This window comes from Cydia splendana, chromosome 4, assembly GCF_910591565.1.
Source record: "Cydia splendana chromosome 4, ilCydSple1.2, whole genome shotgun sequence".
NCBI classification, from domain to species: domain Eukaryota; kingdom Metazoa; phylum Arthropoda; class Insecta; order Lepidoptera; family Tortricidae; genus Cydia; species Cydia splendana.
In genome coordinates this window covers 6,611,858-6,635,975 of record NC_085963.1, presented here as the reverse complement: position 1 = coordinate 6,635,975, position 24,118 = coordinate 6,611,858, and the positions used below count along the sequence as shown (strand labels likewise).

General features: G+C 42.5%; 2 protein-coding genes across 2 annotated transcripts; both read right to left on the bottom strand.

Moving 5' to 3' along the window:
• Positions 1-358: 358 nt before the first annotated feature.
• On the bottom strand, positions 359-3,409 carry LOC134789650 (uncharacterized). Its single transcript, XM_063760240.1, has one exon. It carries the CDS (start codon positions 3,407-3,409, stop codon positions 359-361), a length of 3,051 nt encoding a protein of 1,016 aa, XP_063616310.1.
• A 37-nt stretch (positions 3,410-3,446) lies between these two features.
• LOC134789648 (uncharacterized) lies at positions 3,447-6,159 on the bottom strand. Its single transcript, XM_063760239.1, has 2 exons — positions 5,282-6,159; positions 3,447-5,187 (listed from the first exon to the last, which is right to left on the bottom strand). Exons 1-2 carry the CDS (start codon positions 6,157-6,159, stop codon positions 3,447-3,449), a joined length of 2,619 nt encoding a protein of 872 aa, XP_063616309.1.
• Between the last annotated feature and the right edge of the window lie 17,959 nt (positions 6,160-24,118).

Genomic DNA, 24,118 nt, shown 5'->3' with positions numbered 1-24,118 from the left:
AGATCGGCGCATGCGCGCAGACTTCCTATCTCTTTCTAATAAGATACCTCTCTTTCTAATATGATACCTCTCTTTCTAATATGATACCTCTCTTTTCCTCGGCCCTCATGCTTTCTTTATTTAAATATTTAACTTACAAGTTTTATTTCTTATGCTATTCTACCTAACTTATTTTTCTAATTAGACTTGTTTCCTAATTAGCCTATTATCACATTCTTATTTGAAAGGGGCAAAGTGTGGGTCGCCTCCCGTTATGCAGAGTTACGTAATGAAACACAATAGGAGGATATTTTATTATTCACAAACTTTGGCTTATCTAAATTATATCTTAATTATTTTATTATCTAATTACATCTTATTAATCTAAACGCGCGTCGTGTACATTTCTCCCGCCGTCGCTTCGCGAACCTACTGGTAGCACGACGATCTTCTTTGTCGGCCTCCTCAGCACGTGTCCCTTGCTCGTAGAGACGTCCACGACTCGAACCACGCCATCCTTGCCCGGGTACGTCTGCGTCACTATCCCCCGTGGCCATGTGTTACGGGGGAGGTTGGAGTCGCAGATGATGACGACGTCTCCGACGGCCGGGGCGACTCCTCCGTCGTAGGGCTCCCGCCGGTGTTGGAGTAGCGGCGCGTACTCGCGAACCCAGCGCTGCCAGAAGGTGTCGGCGAGCTGCTGGGCGCGCTTCCAGTGTTGTCGCGCGTTGGTGTCGCTCTCCTCGAAGGTGCCGGGTGCAGGTGAGTAGCAGTCCGGCCCCAGCAGGATCATGTTCGGGGTCAAGGCCGGCGGGTCCTCTGGATTCACGGCCACGTAGGTCAGCGGTCTTGAGTTGACGGTTGCCTCCGCCTCCGCCAGTAGGGTCTGCAGGGTCTCGTCGCTCGGGTACTTCTCGTGCAGCGTAGCCTTCATTGCTTCTTTGACGGTGCGCACCATACGTTCCCACACGCCCGCCATGAATGGGGCGGCGGGGGGAAGGAAACGCCAATTGATGCGGCGTGCGTGGGCGGCGTCTCTCATCGCTTCCGCCAGCTCTCGGTGTGCACCTCTGAAGGCAGTCCCGTTGTCACTCCACAGTTCGGTAGGGCACCCGCGCCGAGCGATAAAGCGGCGCAGTGCGTTGATGGCGGAGTCGGTGCTCAGTGAGGCAACCATCTCCAGGTGTACGGCCCTCGACGTCATACAGGTGAACAGTGCGACGTACCTTTTCTCTCTATGACGGCCCACTGTACCTTCTTGCGCTCCGTAGTAGTCCAGACCCGTGTATGTGAAGGGCCTAACGTGATGTGCTAGGCGCGCCGCTGGCAGGTCACCCGTAGATGGCGCCGCGGGCTTAGCGCGACGCAGGCGACACTTTGGGCACTGGGCGATCACTTGTTTCACTGTCGGTCTTATTTTCACTATATGCACACGCTGTCGCAGATCGTTAACCACTATTTCGGTGCCGCCGTGATGTAACTGTTCGTGAACGTGAGAAACATATAACTTTGTATAGTGATGTTTCCCGTGTAGCACTATAGGTCGCACTGTCTCTTCTTGTAAGTCGCCGGCCGCTATTCTGCCCCGCAGACGTATAATGCGATCGCCGTCCATATAGACACTCAGCTTGGCTAGTCGGTCGTCCTTGTCTGGCGCGCGGCCGCTTGCTATGCGCCCTCTCTCTTTTTCGTAGCTATCTTCTTGTGAGGCGCGTACTAGTAGTTTCTCGGCGGCACTTAGGTATTTGGCTTCTAACACTAAGTACTTCTTATCTTCTTGTGGCGGCGTAGCGGCGATCTTGACAGGTGTGCGTGTGTGAGTGGCACGCTCGTTCCAGGCGCCGTCTTGTGTCTCGTTTGCGCGCGTTCGTTTGCGCCTGGCCGCCGCGATAAGTTGTGTCGCGGGCCGGGCGGGGTCACGGGGTCGAGGGCGCACGAGGTCGATGAACTGTAGCACACGTGCGGTCGCACGTAGTAGTCGCGTCCACTTTGAGAAGCGCTCGAACTTAGGTATGGCCGCGTGTTTATTTTCAGGCACGGCGGCTGTCGCAGCACACGTCTCTTTTTCTTCACCGGTCACGGGAACTTCGACTTTATTCTCACGGGGCCAAGTCGATTCTTCATTGTACAGGAATGACGGGCCAACGAACCATCTGTGGCTCGTATCGAAGTCAGCTGGTGTGGCGCGGGTCGCGTCGTCGGCTACGTTATGTGCTGTCGGTACCCATCTCCACTCGTTTTTCTTAGTGTGATCTTCTATCTCGGCGAGTCTGTGGGCCACGAACGTCTTGAATGTACGGGGCTCGGCGCGTATCCATGCTAGCGCCGTGCGAGAGTCGCTCCAGTATGTTTTTGAAGCGATCTCGAAGTCGTGCTCTTCTATCACTGTTCTTGCTAGCCGTACGCCTAGGACGGCCGCCTGCAGCTCCAGCCTAGGTATGGAGATAGGCTTCCTAGGTGTGACGCGACTCTTGGCGGCGGCCAGGGCTATTTTGACTGACCCGTCGGCTCGCGTCATCCTCCAGTACACGGCGGCGGCGTATGCTTCTTCACTAGCGTCGACGAAAGTGTGTAGCTCGCGCACGGCGGCAGGCGTTGCGTCGTAGCATCTAGGTATTTTTAGGGTACCTAGGTCTCGTAGTTGTTGTAGCCACTCGCTCCAGCGCTCCCGCAGATTTTCGGGTATAGCTTCGTCCCAGCTCGTGTTATGTTGCCACGTGTCTTGCATTATTCGCTTGGCCGGCGTAGTGATAGGTGAAATCAGGCCGAGCGGGTCAAATATTGACATTATGATGCTTAGGGCTTCTCTCTTCGTCGGAGGCCGGAGGTCATTGACCACCTCGGGCTGAGCTCTTCTAGTGTTGAGGCGAAACCGGATGCTATCTTCGTTTGTGTCCCACAGCAGGCCGAGCGTTTTTTCTATCTCGCTCCCGCCGATAGGGACAGTGTTTCCCTCTCGCTCTTCGCTGCCGACGACGTCTCTTATTGCTTCATATTCGTTCGTAGCCCACCCACGCAGCTGAAACTTGGCTTGTTGGTGTACATGATCGACGTCTCTTGTTACTTGTCTTGCCTCTTCTATTGTGTTGAAGCTCTGGAGATAGTCGTCTATGTAGTGGTTGCGCTCTATTGCTCGCGCAGCCTCCGGGTACTGTGTCGCGTGCTCTCGTGCGTTTCTATTTTTGATGTATAGAGCGGTGCACGGCGATGACGACGCGCCGAATATAACTGAAGTCATGCGGTATTCTTCTGGCTCTCCCTCGCGGCGATCGCCCCTCCATAGGAAGCGGAGTGCGTCCCTGTCCTCTTCGCGTATCTTGATCTGCATGAACATCTCTTTCAGATCAGCTGAGACTGCGATGCTGTGTTGACGAAACTTCATGATGACGCCGGGTAGTGATTGCAGGAAATCTGGACCCGTGTGCAGCATGTCGTTGAGGCTGCGGCCGTGTGAGGTGGCCGCAGCATCATGGACCAGTCTTATCTTCGGCTTCTCTGGGTTGCAGACAGCGAAGTGAGGTAGGTACCACGTCCTGCCGCTTGGTGGCGTGGCCGCGCGCTCGGCGTAGCTTGAGGTAAGTAGATTGTTGACGCGCTCGTTGTATTGTTGTTTCAGGTTTTGCGTCTCGATCCAGCTTCCTCTCGAGCGTGTGTAGCCGCTTCAGTGCGTCGCTGCGATTGTTGGGTATTCTTTCTTCTTGGTTGCGCCACAGTAGCCCTGTCTCGAACCTGCCGTCGGGTAAGCGGCGGCTCTTTTCTTCTAATATGCGAAGCGCTTGTTGCTCGGGATCGCTGCTCGGTCGCCTCGGCTCGATTGATAGGGACTCGAGAGCGAAATATTTCTTCATTGTTTCTTCTATGTTTTCGTTCGACTTGGCCCGCGTGAGGTGCGCACAGCAGTACGCGATCGGCTCCGCTCTAGTGGTGCGGCAGCCGTGAAGTACCCATCCTAGTAGGGTTCTTGAAGCGACGAGTTGATCGCGCCGTCCTTTTCTTATTTCCCGCGACACGATTAGCTCCCAGTTGTCTTGACCGATGAGTATTTGTGGGGTTGCGCCTTGGTAGGTTAACTTGTGCTTGAGTCCTCTGAGATGTGTGCAGCCATCTATCTCGCTCGCACCTATGGATTGTGTGGTGAAGCCCAGACTGCCGACGGTGTGCGCGTTTGGTATGCGCTGCTCCTGCCCGCCGTACTTGTTGCGTATGTAGACCTCGACCCTCCTGCTCTGATTGTGCTCCATCTCTTTCCCGCCTATGCCCTGCACCCACATTGGTTCGGTGGGGCCGTTGAGCCCGAGTGTGTCCGCCAGCGCCGAGTCGATAATTGTCACGGTGCTGCCTTCATCTAGTAGAGCGAAAGTGTCTGCTTCCGCCCGCGGGCCGCGTAGTGTGACTGGTACTATCTTCAGGTAGGCGCGTCTTGTTTGTGCTGTCGCGCAGGCGATCTGGTTCACTGCCGAGGCCACGACTTCTTCTGGCTTGCGTGGTGGGGGTGGCTCGGCAGCGGCTGCAGCGGCGGCCGCGGGTGGCGACTTCTCGTGGTGTAGTAGGCGATGATGTCTCATGGGGCAGCCCTGCTGGCCGCAAGGCTTGGCGCGGCAGGCGAAGCGTCGATGCTTGCTAACGAGGCACCGGTAGCAAATGTTGTTCTTCTTGGCCACTTCCCAGCGCTCGTTCGTGTCGATCTTCATAAACTGCGGGCACGACGGCAATTGGTGCGTAGCGTGTTCACATAACGGGCACGCCGGCTTCTCTTCTTTTGGCTTCTTATTGATTTCGACTGCGGCGGCGTAGGTTCGCTCGGGCTTCTTTCTTGCACTTCTTACTTCTTTATGTTCCGTTGTATTTTCAGGCGGAGCGTAAGGCGTGCACTTGTCGGCTTCATTATTCAAAAAGTCGGCAATCTTCTTAAGTTCGGGCGTCTCTTCTCTTGTAGCTGCGTAGTCGTACCACTTGTTGCGAATTATCGGCGATAACTTGTCAACTATCGACCGCAGTAACTCGGGGTTGTAGAGATACTGCGGCTTCTTCAATATCTCGATAGTCGTCACTGTGTTAGCGATCCGGCTGGCGAATATGCACAGATCACGTGGGTTGTCGGTGAGGCGCGGCAGTCCCTTTAGCTTCTCCAGTTCGTTGACAAGTAGTGCGTCAGGCCTTCCGTATCTTCTTTCTAGTGCTTTGATGACGTCTTCTGGATGCGGCTGGCTGATGAGGAGGGCGCTGACGGCCTCCCTTCAGACTTCTTCTTATACGGGCGACGTTTTCACTTGTGGAGAAACTGGGCGCGGACTCGTTGTACGCGGCTTTAAATTGTAGCCACTCGGTGCACAGGCCACTAAACGTCGGCAGGTCAGGTATGTACTTCTTGTAAGACTTGCTGGCTTGAATGGCTTCTGTGAGGGCGGCGGTTAGCGACGACACGTCCATCGCACGAGCATCTTCGTATGTTTCCGGTCGCGCGCGTCGTCTAGTAGTGCGCGCGGCGGGCTCTTGCGTCTCTTCTATATGGGCGGCCTCTTCTAATGTAGTCGCTCGTTCGGGTCGGCGATTGAACCAGTCAGCGATGCGCTGTGGAGCGAGGTCCTCTTCCTCTTCTGACTCCTCTCTTGATGACGCCAGGTCTATTCTTTCTTGACGTATTCTCGCTAGCTCGGTTTCCGCTTGCACGCGCTTCAGTTCCAGCTCGGCTAACCTCTCCTTGGCCTCCAACTCCGCGAGGAGTCTCTTGCTGGAGGCCTTGGATCGGTGTGACCGAGCGGGCTTCGTCGGCGGTCTCGGTGGCGGCATCAGTTCGACGGGGTTGCGCTCGACGATCGTGGCGGCGAGGCTGGCCGCAGGCGTGGCCTTAATGCCCGACGTGTCAGCGGGGTGGACGACGTTGCTCGGCCCGGGTAGGTCCTCTGGTGTGGGACGCGTCTTCCTGATGGCGCCCGTACCCGACGATGCAGCTGTGTCCAACGTCTTCGCTGAGTCCGACGTTGCGCCTGTGCCCGACGTAGTGCCTGTGCCCGACGTAGTGCCGGTGCCCGACGTGGTGCCGGTGCCCGACGTGGTGCCGGTACCCGACGTGGTGCCGGTGCCTGACGTGGTGCCGGTTTCCTCGGAGCTCGGAGATTTTGCGGTATTTTCTGACGACTCTTCATCTTCCTTGTTGTGGTTGTTTCTTGTTACTACCATCTTGCTGTTTTCTTGCTTCAGAGATCCGGCTTCGACGAGGACCAAACAATGTGAATGTTAGGCCCTATCTTCATACATCGCAGCGGGGTGCGCAGGGGGGGGGGGGAGAGTGGACTGTAGAAATTCTCGTAGGCGGCAGAGGATGGAGCAATAAAACAACTCAGCTGGCTTCTTCAGATGCAGGAGGGTCAAGGTTGGAGAGGTTTCTTCTTTTCCTTTTAGTTGTTTCCTAGTCGGCTGCTGGCTCTGGACTGACGCTGAGCGGGGCGACGTACCGGCTTTTATTACTGCCTATTTTATGTACCTCGTCCCCCGCTACCCGCGTGGCGCGCATGCGCGGATCGTGAGAGATCGGCGCATGCGCGCAGACTTCCTATCTCTTTCTAATAAGATACCTCTCTTTCTAATATGATACCTCTCTTTCTAATATGATACCTCTCTTTTCCTCGGCCCTCATGCTTTCTTTATTTAAATATTTAACTTACAAGTTTTATTTCTTATGCTATTCTACCTAAGTTATTTTTCTAATTAGACTTGTTTCCTAATTAGCCTATTATCACATTCTTATTTGAAAGGCGCAAAGTGTGTGTCGCCGCTGGCGACCCACACTTTGCCCCTCCCGTTATGCAGAGTTACGTAATGAAACACAATAGGAGGATATTTTATTATTCACAAACTTTGGCTTATCTAAATTATATCTTAATTATTTTATTATCTAATTACATCTTATTAATCTAAACGCGCGTCGTGTACACAATTGTATCATATTACGTAGGTATAAATGAGATCAAATAAAACTTACAAATATTCGTAAACATTTTTGAGCTTGCAGAAGCCGATTATTCCATTTTGTGTGTGTATTTCATATTTTTTTACCAATTCGAACAAAATATTGGACTGATGGTGAACACTCTCGGCCCGATTCGAACTTTAATATACGTCAAATATTACGTCTAGATACGATATAGATTAGATAATTATGTCAGCGCCAAAAGTGACGTTTCTTCAAACAAAAACGTCACTTTTGACACTGACATATCTAAGCCATATCGTATCTAGACGTAATATTTGGCATATCTTAAAGTTCGAATCAGGCCGGTCGTTGTTAATTTCTAAGATATGTTAGAGTCTGTTCGGAAAGAGAACAGTCGTGAAATGTATTGGACCCCATACATTCCACGACTCTTCTCTTTCCGCACAGACTACAGAATATTCGCATTTAAATATTATGTTTGAAATTCCTTATTTTTTTATACGATGATGATGATGATGATGATGATGATGATGATGATGATGATGATGATGATGATGATGTACTAGAAAAACTAATTTCTAATTTGCTATATAAAACGAAGAAGTGTTTCACACACGACAAGTATTTGGTACAAGACATATTTGCTCGCCCCGCTTGTGTTTACTTACTGTTACCGGCATACACTGTTGAAGTAAGTCCAAGTGTTTAGCGCCGGACGAACACCGACTCCCGCGGCTGCGATTTATTCCGCAACTTTTGCTGTGCACCGATAACTGCGCGTTTTATTTTGCTTGCACTTGCGCTCATGTTTTTATTGTATTCAAATTGCGTTAAAGGAAGAAACTTCGGTGATGGACTTTTATTTTTATATTAAGCTAGCGACCCGCCCCGTCTTCGCACCGGTTAACAAATTATACACTTCAACCTTCCTCAAGAATCACTTTATTGATAGGTGAAAACCGCATGAAAATCCGTTCAGTAGTTTTTGAGTTTATCGTGAACATACAAACAAACACACAAACAGACAGACGCGGCGCAGCGCGGAGGACTTTGTTTTATAATGTTTAGTGATTACTATAAAGTAAAAATATTTTTAACCCAACAAGCGCATCTCTGTTACAGGGCAAATATGCTTTGTCTTGTTCGGCTGTTCAGGTGAACTGTATAGGTATACAGTTCACATTTTCAACGGATTCTTGTGAAAATATGGAATATTGGCAATTTAGTTATTTAATTCACTCACTCACAGGTCCAATAAATGGTAAGTGCAAATTTTGTAACCATAATAGGAAAGTTGAATTAAGACTCTCGTATTACCTAATCAGTTTTTTTTTCACATCAGACTAAGTATGTCCCATATACCATCCTTCTAGGATGAATTGCTCAAATGATCCGTTCCAAAGTGCCTTATTCTCGTGCCGTCCAGTGACAAAAATTAATAGCGTCCCATAGTCCGGCGAGCGATAAAAGCACATCATTCATTCCGAGCCGCAGATCCATCTCCCGGCGCTGCCAGTGAACTCACACAGATACAAGCTTTCATTAAACTTAAGCGTTAACGACTTCTTTTTCCATTAAGAGTCGATTTTTCAGGATTCTATCAAGGATCGACTTTTAAAAAGGTTCTTCACTGTTTTTTAAATGTGTTGAGGTAAAATGTTAATACGCCATTCGTATGGTGTTCGATAGGCAAATCTGCGGACGCCAATGCGAAGTCCGCTTGGGATTTTCAAACCAGAGTTTATCGTTTTACTTACTTTTTCGAAATTATTACATATCTTTCATCTCAGTTTGACATTGAAGTTCAATTACCTACTATTACTAGTAAATTTAAAAACCCAACTTCAAATAATAATATGTAAAATCCCGTTTATAGTGTGTTGAAGTAAAATGCTAATAAGAAGACATTCGTATGGTCTTCGATAGGCAAATCTGCCGACGCAAATGCAAAGTCATCCAAGAAATATTGCCACTTCTGGCCCTACCCGGCCATTCAGCGTGGCAGCACAGCTAGCATATTATTTGAAACATTTGGACCAGGGCTTTATTGTTAAAAGGTTAGAATTGGTGATTTTCGACGAGGCTTGTTTGCGGATTATTTTGTTTTTCTATTGTTTACGACGGATGTTGTTGATACTATTTTTGGGTGTAGAAACTACGAGTATGACCAAACTTGCGCTGTGGATTGATATTGTATTTTGTGGAATGAAGCTTTAAACTTCAAATAATGTGAAATCCGGTTTATGTAACATTTTAGATGTTTCATCTTTCTGTACGTAAAGAAATGTTTATTAAGTAGGTAATCTAGTAAATTAACCTGCTTAAGTATTTAAGTAGGTAAGTACCTACATTTACAATTCATTATCGATTAATATCTTTTTTTTTATTATTGAAAATTTTACAGAAAAAATACAATATTTAGTACCTTAATCTAATGTTTAGCCAAACTGTGAAACAGTTTGTTGAAATCTGTATTAAATGCTATCCGTAAATAAAAATATTTTTCATTACATAAAAAAAGTAATATAAAATTAAAGAAAGTCATAAAAGTCTGTGGCAGAGCACGGGAGGAAGCCGGGACAGTTAATCTCTACGCGACGACGGGATTACCGACGACTCCGACGAGGGGAGTTGCGGCAAAAAGTTGCGAAAAATGTTACGTTAATAGGGTTAATCCGCGATAATGAGGGAAACGGGCACACTCCCAAATTACTGAGAGTAAATAATAGAACAGGTATGTATTTTTCCTGTTTACTTTGTCACGTCTGAAAAATAAAAACTCGAAACTTATATTTGAAAATATTTGTAACATATTTGTTTCGTACGAAAGTAAATATTTAAATGTATCAAAACGAATTTAACACAAACAATAAGTTAACTAAACTGATGACCGGTCTGGCCTAGTGGGTAGTGACCCTGCCTATGAAGCCGATGGTCCTGGGTTCGAATCGCGGTAAGGGTATTTATTTGTGTGATAAATACAAATATTTGTTCCTGAGTCATGGGTGTTTTCTATATATATTAAGTATGTATTATATATATAAGCATGTATATCATCGCCTAGCACCCATAATACAAGCTTTACTTAGTTTGGGGCTAGGTTGATCTGTAAGATGTCCCAAAAAAAAAACTGTAGTTGCTAACAGAGTATTACTTACATTAAATTGTTTATACGACAACGGTTTCACTCACTTGAATTTTTAGTCGCTATTGGCGACATGTTTCGGGCCCGTCGGGGGTCCTTCCTCAGGCTCAATTTAAAACATGTCTCACGAAAGTTTAATATCGATTATTACTTACATTATTCATTACTTATCGCTACCTGCCTACGTATCAATAACATCCGTAAAAGGTATCAAAACAAACTAGGTACAGTCGCCATCAGATATATCGGCCAAGGTGTTCACAATATCTGAACACGCGCTCTAACGCCCTGACAATAGAGGCGTGTTCCGATATTTGTGAGCACCTTGGCCGCTCCGATATATCTGATGGCGACTGTACTTACTTTAGCCCAAACTCAATCATCTTTACCTTTACAACTACAACTATAAGGTCGATCGCACGTCGACACCTTTTTTAAAAAGGCTTAAACGCCAGTTCTTGCCAAATAACTATCGACCTTATTTGCCAGGGCGGAGATAGGTCGTTAATCTTGCCCCGTTATAGCATCAAATTAGTAGGACCCTGCTAATTGCCGTGTTCACGTCGGCGCGGACCGGCATATGTGTATTGAACTTAATTGATTAAGGGTACAGTCGCCATCAGATATATCGGAGCGGCCAAGGTGCTCACAAATATCGGAACACGCCTCTATTCTCAGGGCGTTAGAGCGCGTGTTCAGATATTGTGAACACCTTGGCCGCTCCGATATATCTGATGGCGACTGTACTGAATCAAAAGTTACGCCGTGCACAAAGTAGTAAGTTTAAAATCAAAAATCAATATCAAAAATATACTTTATTCATGTAGGCCTAGCAACAAGCTCTTATGAATCGTAATTAATCTTAATCTAATTATCAGAGCAATTTATTGATGTTAATATTATTCCATAATAAAATTGGATTATTATACATATCAAATTTAACACTAAGAATTTCACAAAAGGATCGTCAAACATTAAAAAGATTGTATAAAAAGATACTAGTCTAGAATTTATAGAATAAAATCTAAATGTAAAAAAAAGCATAAGTAACAAAAGATTTATTTATTTAGTCGTGTGAATATAGTGAACCCTATCTATGTAACCCTATCTTATATTTGGATCCATGACTATTTTTTTGTAAACGTTTAAAAATAAGTGATAATTATCACTATTTTGATGTAACTGTTTAATATACAGGGTGACCTTAGCCATTGGACAAACCCTGAAATCCCACGTAGGGTTACTTCTCAGAAATGCTCTAACGGTAATATTTTTTTAATTAGAACAAAAGATAAAAATATAAATTATCAAACAAAAGCTATTTCCAAATAATCGACAACAAAAAAAAAACATACTGTATTCATCATTGACAGTGCTTCTGACAATTTGTTTGAAAATGTGCGGCAATGATGACATTTTTGTCAAAAGACAGAATCTAATATGTCATAAATAAAAAAGATAATCAAAGGAGCTACTAACACATACAGGTTGCTCCATAGTAAAAAAATCGTTATTTTGTTAATTTCTTCGTAACCGCTAAACCGATTGTTATGATACTTTGTATACTGGTTCTAAATACTCTAATGCATATATTATGTACATTTCGGCTTTTTCCAATGGCTAGGGACACCCTGTATGTATAGAGGCATGTCAGGGGCTAGTATCGTATTTAAGTACTTATAAGGCTGTCATTAAACCGTGCGTTGTAGCACAAAACTCATCAAATTTTCGTTCCCGTTTAATACCCCTAAGAAATAATAATAAAAAAAAACAAAAAGAAAAAAAGCCTAATGGCAGAATGTCATAACCTTACCTCTAAGGTCATAACAAACCAAAAATATTGCTTATAGTTTTTTTTATGGTTGAATGCCAAGACGTTATGTCACAATTTGACGTTTTAAAACAAAAGAAGGTTGCTTGACACTTCACAGGCCTAGGTGTGCCAGGCTATATGAAATTCCAATTACATATACATAAATCATCTTCACTCATCGCACCGGATAAGTAATAGTATTTCCGGACCTAATTTGAAGTAACGGCGCGATTCGGGAAATGAATTAGAGATTAACTAGATGCGATATAGTAAAGATATGTGACGTCCCACGGGTAATGGTACCTTATGGCGGTTGGCGCTTACGCTATTATTAACGCCGCTCCAATATTATTGCGGCGCTATGCGACGTAAGCGCCAGCCGCCATAAGGTACCTTTTGCCGTTGAACGTCACATATCTTTACTATTTCATATCTAGTGAATCTCTAATTCATTTCTCGAATCGCGGCGCAAGCCGCCATAAGGTGCCTTTTGCCGTGGAACGTCACATATATTTACTATATCGTATCTAGGTAATCTCTAATTCATTTCCCGAATCGAGCCGTAAGTCATGTCAACATTTCATTGCAAGTTTGAGAAAAATGATATTGCAGGTGACTGATAAAATAGGAAAAAGGTACTTTTCTGTGTACAGGATAACGTTTTTCTAATCTACTAAAGCCGAGGAACAACCGGTGCAAATCAAATAAATTTACAATCGGATATACTTGTGATTCCCCATTCACGTTGCTCGATTGTCTCCATAATCATCTTAATTTGTTCCATCTGAGTATTTTCTGCGCGGAGCTAAGCCCCGAAACCATAATGCCTCTAAGCGCCTTACAGACAATGTCCCAACTTCATTGTGCCCACATTAGGCAAAACCTAGTCTTTTTTTTTCAACGTCAAAACAACATTATGTAAATTTAACTTTAACCGCGTGTTCAAAATTTTTTAGGTACGAGTTTGTAAGTTTGAAATACGTCAAGATACGACGTTGTTGTATGACAGAAAAAAAACTTACACTGAAAATTATTATTAGCCAAACTCAAATATAATAAAATTTATAAAAAAATATTTTTTAGAAGTATCTTCAAAACCGTTTTGACAAATTTTGTTGTTACTAACCGACCTGTGGGTCTTTGTGTACCCAGTGGGACGGCTTAATGAAATGATGTTTATTCAATTATGGCCCCAAAGAACGTTTTCTTTATACCTTCTACTTGTCTGGTTGAGAATTATTTACATCCCTTTGGGATGGGAATTCAGTAAGATTGTTTTGTTATACAATGTTTACTTTTATTTATCTGTTAGTACGCTATAATTCGAGTTTTTTTACTACATAAAAACAAACTGTTTGAAAAATCTTTATATTTATGACTCAAAGTTGTTCCATCTACAAAACATGACAAAGATCTAAACTCAAAACTATCGTACTAAATAGCTGTTGTACTTTTAACAAAAACATACCCCTAATATCGGTCATTAAAACTTGGCACCAACACGAGACCTACAAGTTTAAACCTATCATCAATCTTGCTGTCCCTTCCGCGCCATTGGCCCCGAATAATGCCCAGTGCCCAGTGCCCACTGCGCACGCCCACGCTGCCCAGTGGGCCGGCAATATTGCACGATAGGGCAACTAGCCGCGTGCTTAATAAGCGTGATATGAAACATTTTATACTTATTTAGATATTTTGTTGAAACTAAGGGCTCATTTAGACGGCACGCAAACTCGTAGGTATACGATTTTAGTTACATTGCGGACCAATAAGGTTACATCAATTCAGCCGACCGAACAAATAACGCAATGTAGGTAATGAAACTCGCATGCGAGTTCTCGCACCGTCTAAATGAGCCCTAAGGCTGGCGGTGTAACTGCAAAATTAAACATAATTGACAGCTCAAAGGACTGTTTGTTAGTAGTTAGGTTAGTATTCCATAAATTTTGTCCCTAAACAAAGTACTTAGTGCTGAAAGAGTCACTTACATTTTTTTTCGAACTTTCGAAACGATACCAATCTTTTACCGGTCATTGATATTCCCAAGTAAAACTTAAACAAATATGAGCACGTGTTGCGAATGATAATAACGTCTATTACCGATAGAAATAAACAAGTTGACGCTCTTGCGAATTACGACTTAAGGTGCAGGGGGGCAATATAGACTGCGGGGTAATTTAAACTGATCGAAATATCTTCCATGTTTTACATTATTAACTAGTGTGCCATGTATGTCCAGATAGTTATTGTGTGTGACTCTAGTTAATAATGTTAAACATGGAAGATATTTCGATTAGTTCAAATTAACCCACAGTCTATTGCCCCCCTGCACCTTACACTTTTTTCACTACTAGTTTATAACCAATCTTAGTTCGGGTTTCATAATTGCCTCCATTCCACACATCCATTAAATACCGCACAAACTATAGCGATTTGAGTGATACCAATATCCATCCCAATTACATCCACGTTCATATTCTTCATTGCCGCGTTCGTAACGAGGTGCATGCCGTGACGGTGACGGAGCGTGGCGAATGCCACGTCAGGAGGTTATTACGGTAACGAAGACAAACTGCGGACGGCACGCGAATATGAACCGCGCGAACCCCGGCCTAAATAATACGATATAGCGGGCCCTAAGTTGGTTTCTTCGAGAAGGCACTCGACAGTCCTCGGCGTGTTATTTTTTTATCAAAGGGAAATTGTATAGGCTCGGATCTTGTTTCTAAAGGACATTACAAGTCCTTAAGCGAGATGCGGGGCAGTAGCTAATGGGCAGTTATGAGATTTAAATGCACACACATGCACAGAAAACTCATACTTGCAAAAGTACCCTTGAAGCGTATTTAGGGAATTACTTAATATTTCAGTTTTATTTTTTAGATAACATTACTTATTGTTATCTTGTTATGTATGTGTGTGTGTGTGTGTGTGGGCTCACACGAGACGGCGTCCAGCAGGATCACGCAAAGTGGAGGAAAGCAAGTAGGAAAGGGGACCCTGGCAAAAGCCGGGATAACGCTAGGTAGAAGAAGATAACATTACTTGTTATACTAAATGTACCTACTCCTTAAGTTTCGAAAAAAAATACGAAAATAACACAAAAATATAATTTTTATTATCACGTATTTAGTCGAATCCATGAATAGGAACAAAAGTGAACAATACTCAACGTTCTACCATAAATGTAACTTAATATTTCAAACTTCTTTTATATTTTTAAACTTTCGCAGACGAAGAAACATCTCACCCGCTGTTTCTTTTTCCACGAGCTTTTTAAGCTTCTTCCCGAAGCTCCGCTATCGCCCGTCCCCGACAAAAGCTTCCCGCTTCCATATACATAATTTATCAATCAGTTATCTCGCAAGTAGCGCCCGCCGGAATAGCCTCCCAAATGAAATACAATGGGTGAAATTGACGACTTCATTACGGCTTATGAGAAATATGTTAACTTTATGAAGAATGTGATTAAAAGTATAAAAACAAAAAAGAATCAAAGCAAATAAGTTAAGTTTTAAAATTTACCCTTACGACGTTTCGACGGCGGCGTTGGGTGTGTGTGTTGTTGTTGTTATTGTTGGAGGTAGATTGTAAAACTTAACTAAACGCGAATAATAAAAATAGATTAAAATCAACGTGCCACATGTAAGAATACATTTTTATCGAGGTTTGAAAGTCTGTTTTGTCCCTTCTCATCCCATTTTACGGTAACCGTAGTTTTATTGTTATAATCCCACGGATATTGGATTTTGATCAGATGATGTAATCCATAATTAATTAATTCTGTTTAATTTATAGGTATTCTTGAAATAAATATTTTACTCATAGTAAAAAGATGATGCTTTCAGAAACCATCTATTTTGTGAAACCCGACCACAAATCACATGACTTTGGCACACCTTTGCATGTTCATGTATTAAGGATATCATAAATAAAAAATATTGTATTTAATATCAGTTCTTTAACTTTACTAACACTTACTCGACCACATAACCCCTCCCGACCCCCTGGCATGAAGTATGGCCCCCGGCCCCCGACGTGACCCCACTTTATTCCGGAACCGTCCGTCTTTATTACTCGCACCTACGAACAACACTTTATCACGAATTCCCGTCAAACTCGAAAGGTCACTTAACACCTTTTCGCCGGCAGTCAATTTTAATTTAGTGCAATCGGGTTTTTGATGTTAATATTTATAGCAGTTTCAAAGTAATAAAGATTTATCAGGATATCTAATATTTACACCTCGTCTTATCTTAGCTAGGTATACATGGTGGCTAAAAAATAACTGCATTCCCGTTGCCAGGGAGGTTGTCGTGGCTTCCGACCTCCGTGGCGACCTGGCATAGACCGGCTGACTGACTGACATACATATTTGGAATTACAGACATTTAAATTCAAAATTAGACATGACAATCAAAGGACAAAATCAAATCAGTTCATGACAGACAGCCGAGACGACCAGACAGACTGCACAGAGGTTTTGGGATTATACTGAGCAAATTTTACTATGGGACCAACCCCGGAATCCCAAAAAAAAATTACCCTCCCATAGAAAATGGACCAGCCAAAATGTATGAAACAGCCAATTTTTTTTCGCCATTTCGGGGTTGGTCCCATAGTAAAAGTTGCTCAGTATAATCCCAAAACCTCCCTGGAACAGGAATGTAACTTTTTTTAGCCACCCAAGTGCACAAAATATAAACACAATGGACATTATAGGTACATAATTATGATGATGGATAGGTACTGACTGTAAAAGCAGCATATTTTTACCAACTTAAGCAACATGTGATTTTATTTTCATTTGATTAACTTTGGTTAAAGCCGCATCAAATGGGCGCCATCAACAGAATTGGATTTTAAAATCTTTCTTGCCTAAGCACCAGCTGCATCCACTCGTTGCGATATTTTGGATTTGTAGTTCCATTTTTACCCGACAGCTTGAAGCAAAGGAGAGTAATGTTTTTCAGTATCAGTAAAGTGTATCTAGGTGTGTAGGTGCTAGTTGCATTGTTGCACTCTATCAAACTGCACAACGGGACTTAATCGCGTATTTAAGTTTTAAGATTTACCTCCGACGTTTCGAGGACGGCGTTGTCCCCGTGGTCTCGGAGAAGACTGGCTCAAGTTGACATCAACATCTTCTAGCCGCGCGAGTTTTTCGAACTACCCGCACTTGGTCTTGTTTATCAGTTTGAACGTTTTGCGCACTAGGGATGTCACTCTGTCGACACACAACACTAACGATATTCGATTTATCGACTGTCGATATTCGTTTCCGCTTACACAGTTTGACAGTCGATAAATCGAATATCGTTAGTGTTGTGTGTCGACAGAGTGACATCCCTAGTGCGCAAAACGTTCAAACTGATAAACAAGACCAAGTGCGGGTAGTTCGAAAAACTCGCGCGGCTAGAAGATGTTGATGTCAACTTGAGCCAGTCTTCTCCGAGACCACGGGGACAACGCCGTCCTCGAAACGTCGGAGGTAAATCTTAAAACTTAAATACGCGATTAAGTCCCGTTGTGCAGTTTGATAATGTTTAATAATCGTGAAAGTTTAAATCAGTGTTTTGTTGCACTCTATTTAATTGTCCGAGTGTCACTAAAAACATGACAATAAAAATTAAACAATTGGGCGACAATCACACGCCATACTGTGTAAAGCCGGAACCCCACTACTGCGCACGGTCGCGCTAATGACAGTTATGACAAAATTGGATAACAAAATGAGCTATAATATGCAAAGCGTGTTCCCGTGGATTGCACAGTTACTTTTAAAGGTGGCGTCGCACCCTTTCCGCCCCGTGCGCCCGCGCGCGAGTGGCTCGTTTTGTACGTAGCGTGGGCCGCGTGCGCCGCAGTAGGAGGGAAATGCATTGGTTGCTGTGAAAATTTTGACACACGCAGCTACTATCCAAACCGACATCAACCAAAACTACACACCTAATTTTAGGGGATTGATAGTTTTAACTTTGAAAGAGGAAAATGCTTTTTTTTACGAAATTGCTTGATGCTTGTGAACTCCATTACTGTTGCTTCATTTTCTCAGTTCTCCTACTCTATAAATTGTGATAGACAAATTTAATATCGTTTCGAATGTGGCAGCGGCCGGCCACGTACGGCGCTCGTTTGTCTTCGTTACCCCTCGGTACGCTCCGGCGATAATTGTGGATGATGTATCTTCATCTCACACCTACACATTTTTACGACCTTATTAGTAAACACATAAGGTTTAATTTGGCACGGCAAAATGAGGAGTCTTCAGTCGGCGCATATTATGCTAAATCAAGGGTAACGCTCGATAAATTCATTTTTTCGCCGCATTATGTACGTAATGGGGTTCCAGGGAGCGTTACGTGGTTCAGTTTATTACATTTCTTACTTCATCAAATTTAGTACCTACGAACGTAATTTATTTGACAAACATTATTTTTTACCGCACCTCATATTTGACTAAGTAACCTTTAAGGTAAACGTACTGGTGCTCGACGCGGTCCCAGTACATGTCATCTTGAAACTTAAGTCATTGTCAATAGAGATGACAGCAAGGTGTCACCTATTGGGCATTAGCATGTCGAGCACTAGTACGTTTACCTTATACTTTATTTAATTTTTTTATAAATTTTGGACGAGCGGGACGCATTGATGATTAAATAAAGTTAGTATCATACTATACGTTTCTCAATACGCCTCCTGTAATAGCCTAATGATATTAACGTCACGGCTGAAAGACAGCCGTGTTACGGCTCATATTTTTACGGTTGCTTCGTCAGTGAGCCGTGAATTCAGATAGCGTTGAGGTTTCCTCTATTGCTTCGCCCGCAACTCGGCATTTTTCCGAACACGACAAATATAGTTTATTCAATTCGCATGAGTCTAAGCTGGGGCACGCATAGTGTTTTAATTCTTAGAGTACTCATACTTGCAAAAGGTTCTCGCCAACAAGTGTACCTACACTTAATATGATAATAATTATATATTTAAAATTAAAATATATAAGTAGTTCAGGTTAACTTTATCACTCCACCATCCCGAGCCAAAAAACCTAGACCTAGATGTTTCCGGATTAAGGATGACTCACGTTAGACCGGGCCGTGTCCAGGCCGGAGCCTCCGGCGCATCGTTTTCTATGGAAAGCATCACGTGATCGCCTGTCATGTCTTAGAAAAGTAAGCGCCGGAAGCTCCGGCCCGGACACGGCCCGGTCTAATGTGAGTCATCCGTTTACTCCGATTATTTCCTTTTATTCATCGTCAATCATATCTTTAATTAATTTTCTTTTATTTTAAGTAATGTCACTAAAATAGAGCCTTCCGACTGTACGTAACTCAAAAATTCATCTGCGATGGTGCGGAAATTTAAAACGGTTCGAACCAGTGAGTTATGATTTGACCATTGGTTACAATTTACTTTATAAAATGCTGGCTGCTATTTTTTGGTTGTGACTTTGTTCACCTTTTAAACAAAGAGATAGCCAGGCATTGACATTCAAATTTTTACTTTCAATTCAATCGTATTTGCATGATCGACTAATATTTCACATTTTTTATGTTAGTAAAATTAATAGTATTAAGAAAATACTGACGCCAAGTAAAACAATGAAATAGTATTCCCATACCCATCAAAATAATATCTTAGATCAGCAGTCCTTTCCTTACTTACCCTCTTTATCGATATTATCAATGCTATAAGTGTGCCAAACGTTATGGTAATTCCGTCATATCGTAGACGTCGGCACTCTCGACTAGCCAGTAAAGGATGACTCACGCTAGACCGGGCCGTGCCCGGGCCGAGGCGTCCGACATGTCATTTTCTATGACGGCTGATCGGTGATCACGTGGTGCTTTCCAAAGAAAACTAAGCGCCGGAAGCTCCGGTGAGTCGACCTTAATCCGGAAACATACCCCTATATATGGCATCCCAGGCTCCGTGGTGGGAAAATACTTTTAAGTAAATGTAGCATAAATTGTCTTAGAAATGCCTTTTTTTTTTTCAAATTATTAAGGTATATATTTGGGCAAAGTGGGTAGAGGCCGATATATACATATTTGAATCCGATTGTCTATCGAGCAAAAACAATATGGCATAGATCCAGGAATAAAAAAAAATTGAATTATAATGCAAATCTTATTCTTAACGCATTCGTACCAGCGCAGCGCCCACACTGTTAACTTTACTTATGCCTTTTGTAATAAGACTAATAAGGTTCACCGATGTACAGTTGGGAGTGTATGACTTGCTTCATACATACATAGAGTTACAGCCGTATTCGAACAATGAGATACGTCAAATACTAGATATTGAAACGATATGGATATGGATGTCAGTGTCAAACAAGTGTCAAAAGTTTTTTTTGAAGAAACGTCAATTTTGACACTTGTTTGACACTGACATATCCAATCCATATCGTTTCAATATCTAGTATTTGACGTATCTCATTGTTCGAATACGGCTGTTAGACCAAAAAAAGTCTGCAGAGATTTTAACAGCGCACGCAGTGCCAGTGTTATTTATACGTCATAATTTCATAGAAGTTTGACGTTCAAAATAACACCTGCACTACGTGTGCTGTCAAAATCTCCTCAGACTTTTCTTGGTCTAACTCTATGTAGTATGTGGCATTATTGGAGAAAAAATATGTATACAGTTTCTTACATATTATTATCGCACAATACCTACAGCCAACTTACCACTAGTGGCTCGGTGAGCTGTAGAGCGTTACGTTGCGACGTTACGCGGGGTTAAGCATAGAAAATCTGCATAAAAAATACTTTGTTGAATCACTCACAATATTATAGTCATAAGTGCCATAGAGCCTATTTGTGCATGAAGACCAATTTCAGCCAATTCCATGGTATAATAATATACTCCGCCTGGTACTCCATTCCCGTGTTTTCTAGGTCACCTAACTGACACGGGCCTACGTCATCATGCGACAGCGCTATATGATAATATGCGATAGCGCTATATATGGCGGCCATGTTGTTGTGACGTAGGCCCGTGTCACTCTGGGAATGGAAGACCATGTTTTATTAGACTATGGCCAATTCGAACATTTTGCAAGAAAACGAAACGACAGATATTTTCATCTCACTACCAAACCTGCTCAAAAATTTCACAGGAATCGGTTAACACTTGCGACCTGCGGAGGAGAACATCCAAATATACTAAAGCATTTTTGGCCAAGGTGAAACGGAGACGTTCGCTTTAGCTCGGGCAATAACTCTGAGAATCGTATAGTCGGCCATACCCATCCGTTATGAGAATCGTTACTATGGCGAACGGATAGTTTATCCATGCTTTCTTCTCATACGAAGCACATAACAATACGCCCGTATTAACATAAACCGTAAATAGGAATGTAAGCTTTGGAGCCTAGCAATCTTTTTTATTTATTTTATACTATAGATATATATGTAATAAGGTTTCTTTTCCAATGACATGTTGAGTGAACATTCGCGTGTAGATTTTTACGAGTAGCATCGACAACGACATTCATAATCTGAATCGGCAGATATCGTTTTACGGAAACGGAAAGGCGTAATGGGGTTCAGTTCCCGCTCCAAATAACAAATTATTTAAAAGAATTCGCTTGGGTTCAAAGAAAGGCTTCTTTTGATATATCTTTGGAATTAGCAATATCTTATTTTTATGGTTTTGATTAGATTACGTCTGTGAGATACTTTGTGTAAAGGAGATATATTATAATTCGAGGAATAAGCGAATTCATTTCTTCCGCACGAGTAACTGTTTTTATGTCTTTGATATTGTTAAGATATAAATATTTCAGTATTCCATAATATGCTGTAAATTGGATTTTATCATATTATTTTGCGGCTGAGAGTACTGAAACCGCGATTGTAAAACAGATTCTTACCTTTTTAACTGTTCTCAAGTTACTCGGAGGTTGTCAGAAACAAATAGTACCTACCTAATTCCTTTTCTGATCTATGAATTCCAGAGAAAATACGTAGTTAGTACCTATACCTGTATACCTACTCGAGTGCTTTATGTACCTATGTACTGTTTTGTGATAAACCACTAGCAGTCTATAGGTATGTCATATAGGATGTCAATAGAGTAGGTATCCTAACATTTTTAAGCTCAACTAAAATAAGTCAACCATACCGTCTTAGTGACAATACGAGTCTGAGAAAGCCTAGCGTATATAACTTACTATTTTCAAATACCTACTATACTCATGATATTGTTACCAGCGAACTTAGAAGCGTTTAAAGTCCTTTCACAATCTACTTTTCACTACGTAAACTGAACATAACACTACTCTTTATTCATAAAAAGGCTTATTTTAAAATGAAATTGCTGCCGGATACGACGTTATGTGCATAGAAGTTGGAACTATCGGGAGAGCGCCAAGAAAGCAGCGGCGAAATGTAACAACGGAAAATGAGTCAAGTAAACGGTGAATGAAATGTTCACACAAACCTATCGCCTTGTGGCAGGCGAGCACAGACCATGGTGGAAAGATGAATCAACTTTAGCAGTCCTTTTTTTTTCATTCTCTGCTATGAGACTATATACGGTCGGTCGGCGGTGTGGGGTTAGTGAGGGCAAGAATTGAGAATACGTCTCGGTATGAGTACAGAAGTCATGGACATTGAATGCATGGGTAGGTTTAGTCGACGACGAAGTGTCTAGACAATATACTCTCCTTTTAAAAATGAACCTCTTATTTTTCTTTTAGTAACTTAAACTGGATGTATCGAATAGGTATAATCATAAACGCGCCTTCAACTTGGTAACGCAAAATTTCACTGGTGTGTTCTAACCTAATTTCTGAATGTAGGGAAGTCATACAATCACTGTGTTATGGTATATAACAGTGTTGGCCGAAAGTTAATGCGAATTGAAAATGTTGGCCTTTAACCATTATAAATTGAACCTTAAACCGTAACGGACGATTACAGTTTACGATTCAATTTATAATGGTTAATGGCCAGCATTTTCAATTTGCATTAACGTTCGGCCAACACTGGTATATAATATGCATTGTGTTATGGTATGGTAATACTCGTATATGCTAATACATAAATATCGTTATTGTTTAAGTAAGGATATCTGTTTTAAGTTCCGATTACAATGTTGTCTTAAAATTACTGTCTGAACTCCCATTAATGGGAATTGTGTTAGGATGTAGGCTAAATTTATAATTTTAAAATATTATATGTGTTGCTACTGGCCTGTATCTGTTTTTTTCCCCAATAAAAAAATATAATAAAATTTTGCTATTTACATTTATTAAAATGAAGTAGCTGTTGCCTAATCGGCATGGCATGTCAGGGTGCTCTTGCGGAAAAGTGTCAGGCGGGCGCTGCTTGCAAAAGCCCTACACTTTCGTAGATTAATGGATTCGCTATTAATTTGTTCGGGTTTTAAAATTATAAAGGGTCTAGCAGGCTAAGCGAACAAGAAGTGCCCCCAACGACGGATTTGGTCATTCTTTCAGGTGGTGTACTGGCAGGTCCTAAGAACACTCTATGCTTAATATCAGTCCTCGATCTTCTTTTGTTTCGAGCGATCCGCACGGACGGTCCGCGTGACACTAAAACCAGCCTTAAACGTCAAACTTCTATAAAATTATGACGTATAATAAATAATAGGTACTTGTACTGCGTGTGCTATCAAAATCGTTGCAGACTTTCTTGGTCTAATTCTAACGTGTTTCATTTAATTTCTTTTCAGTGATTCATCTGTTCTCGTCTTTGGTTGCTGACATCACAAGAGCATTCTTGCGGAAAAATGTCAAACCGATAGCGCTGACCCTTGTAGGGTTCCGCTGATTGATGTAGGAACCCCGACCCTGACAATACGGACCCGTAGAGTTGTGACAAGATATGATTTGTGGCGATAGATAGCGTCGATTTGGTCGTGTGCGTATTTTCAATTCGGTATTTCTGTTTGACCCACGTCACATTCGGAACCCATATTTCTTGCGACGTATGATGTGAATATTTACTTTTTGCTGTAATATGTTAGTGGGTTAAGTCTATTTTTGTTTTCCTGTTATTTTTATAACACCAGAATAAGTTTTCTGCGGAGCTTTTAAGAAAATTATTATTGTCTTTTGGATCAAGAATCAAAGCGCAATGTGGATTTAGGACATTAATTTTCTTGAATAAATACGAATTTAAGCTATAATAGTTAGGGAAGAATGCTTAGCGACATTTTAACGAGATTGCATTTAATTATTTAATCATTAATTCAATTGTTTTTACTTACC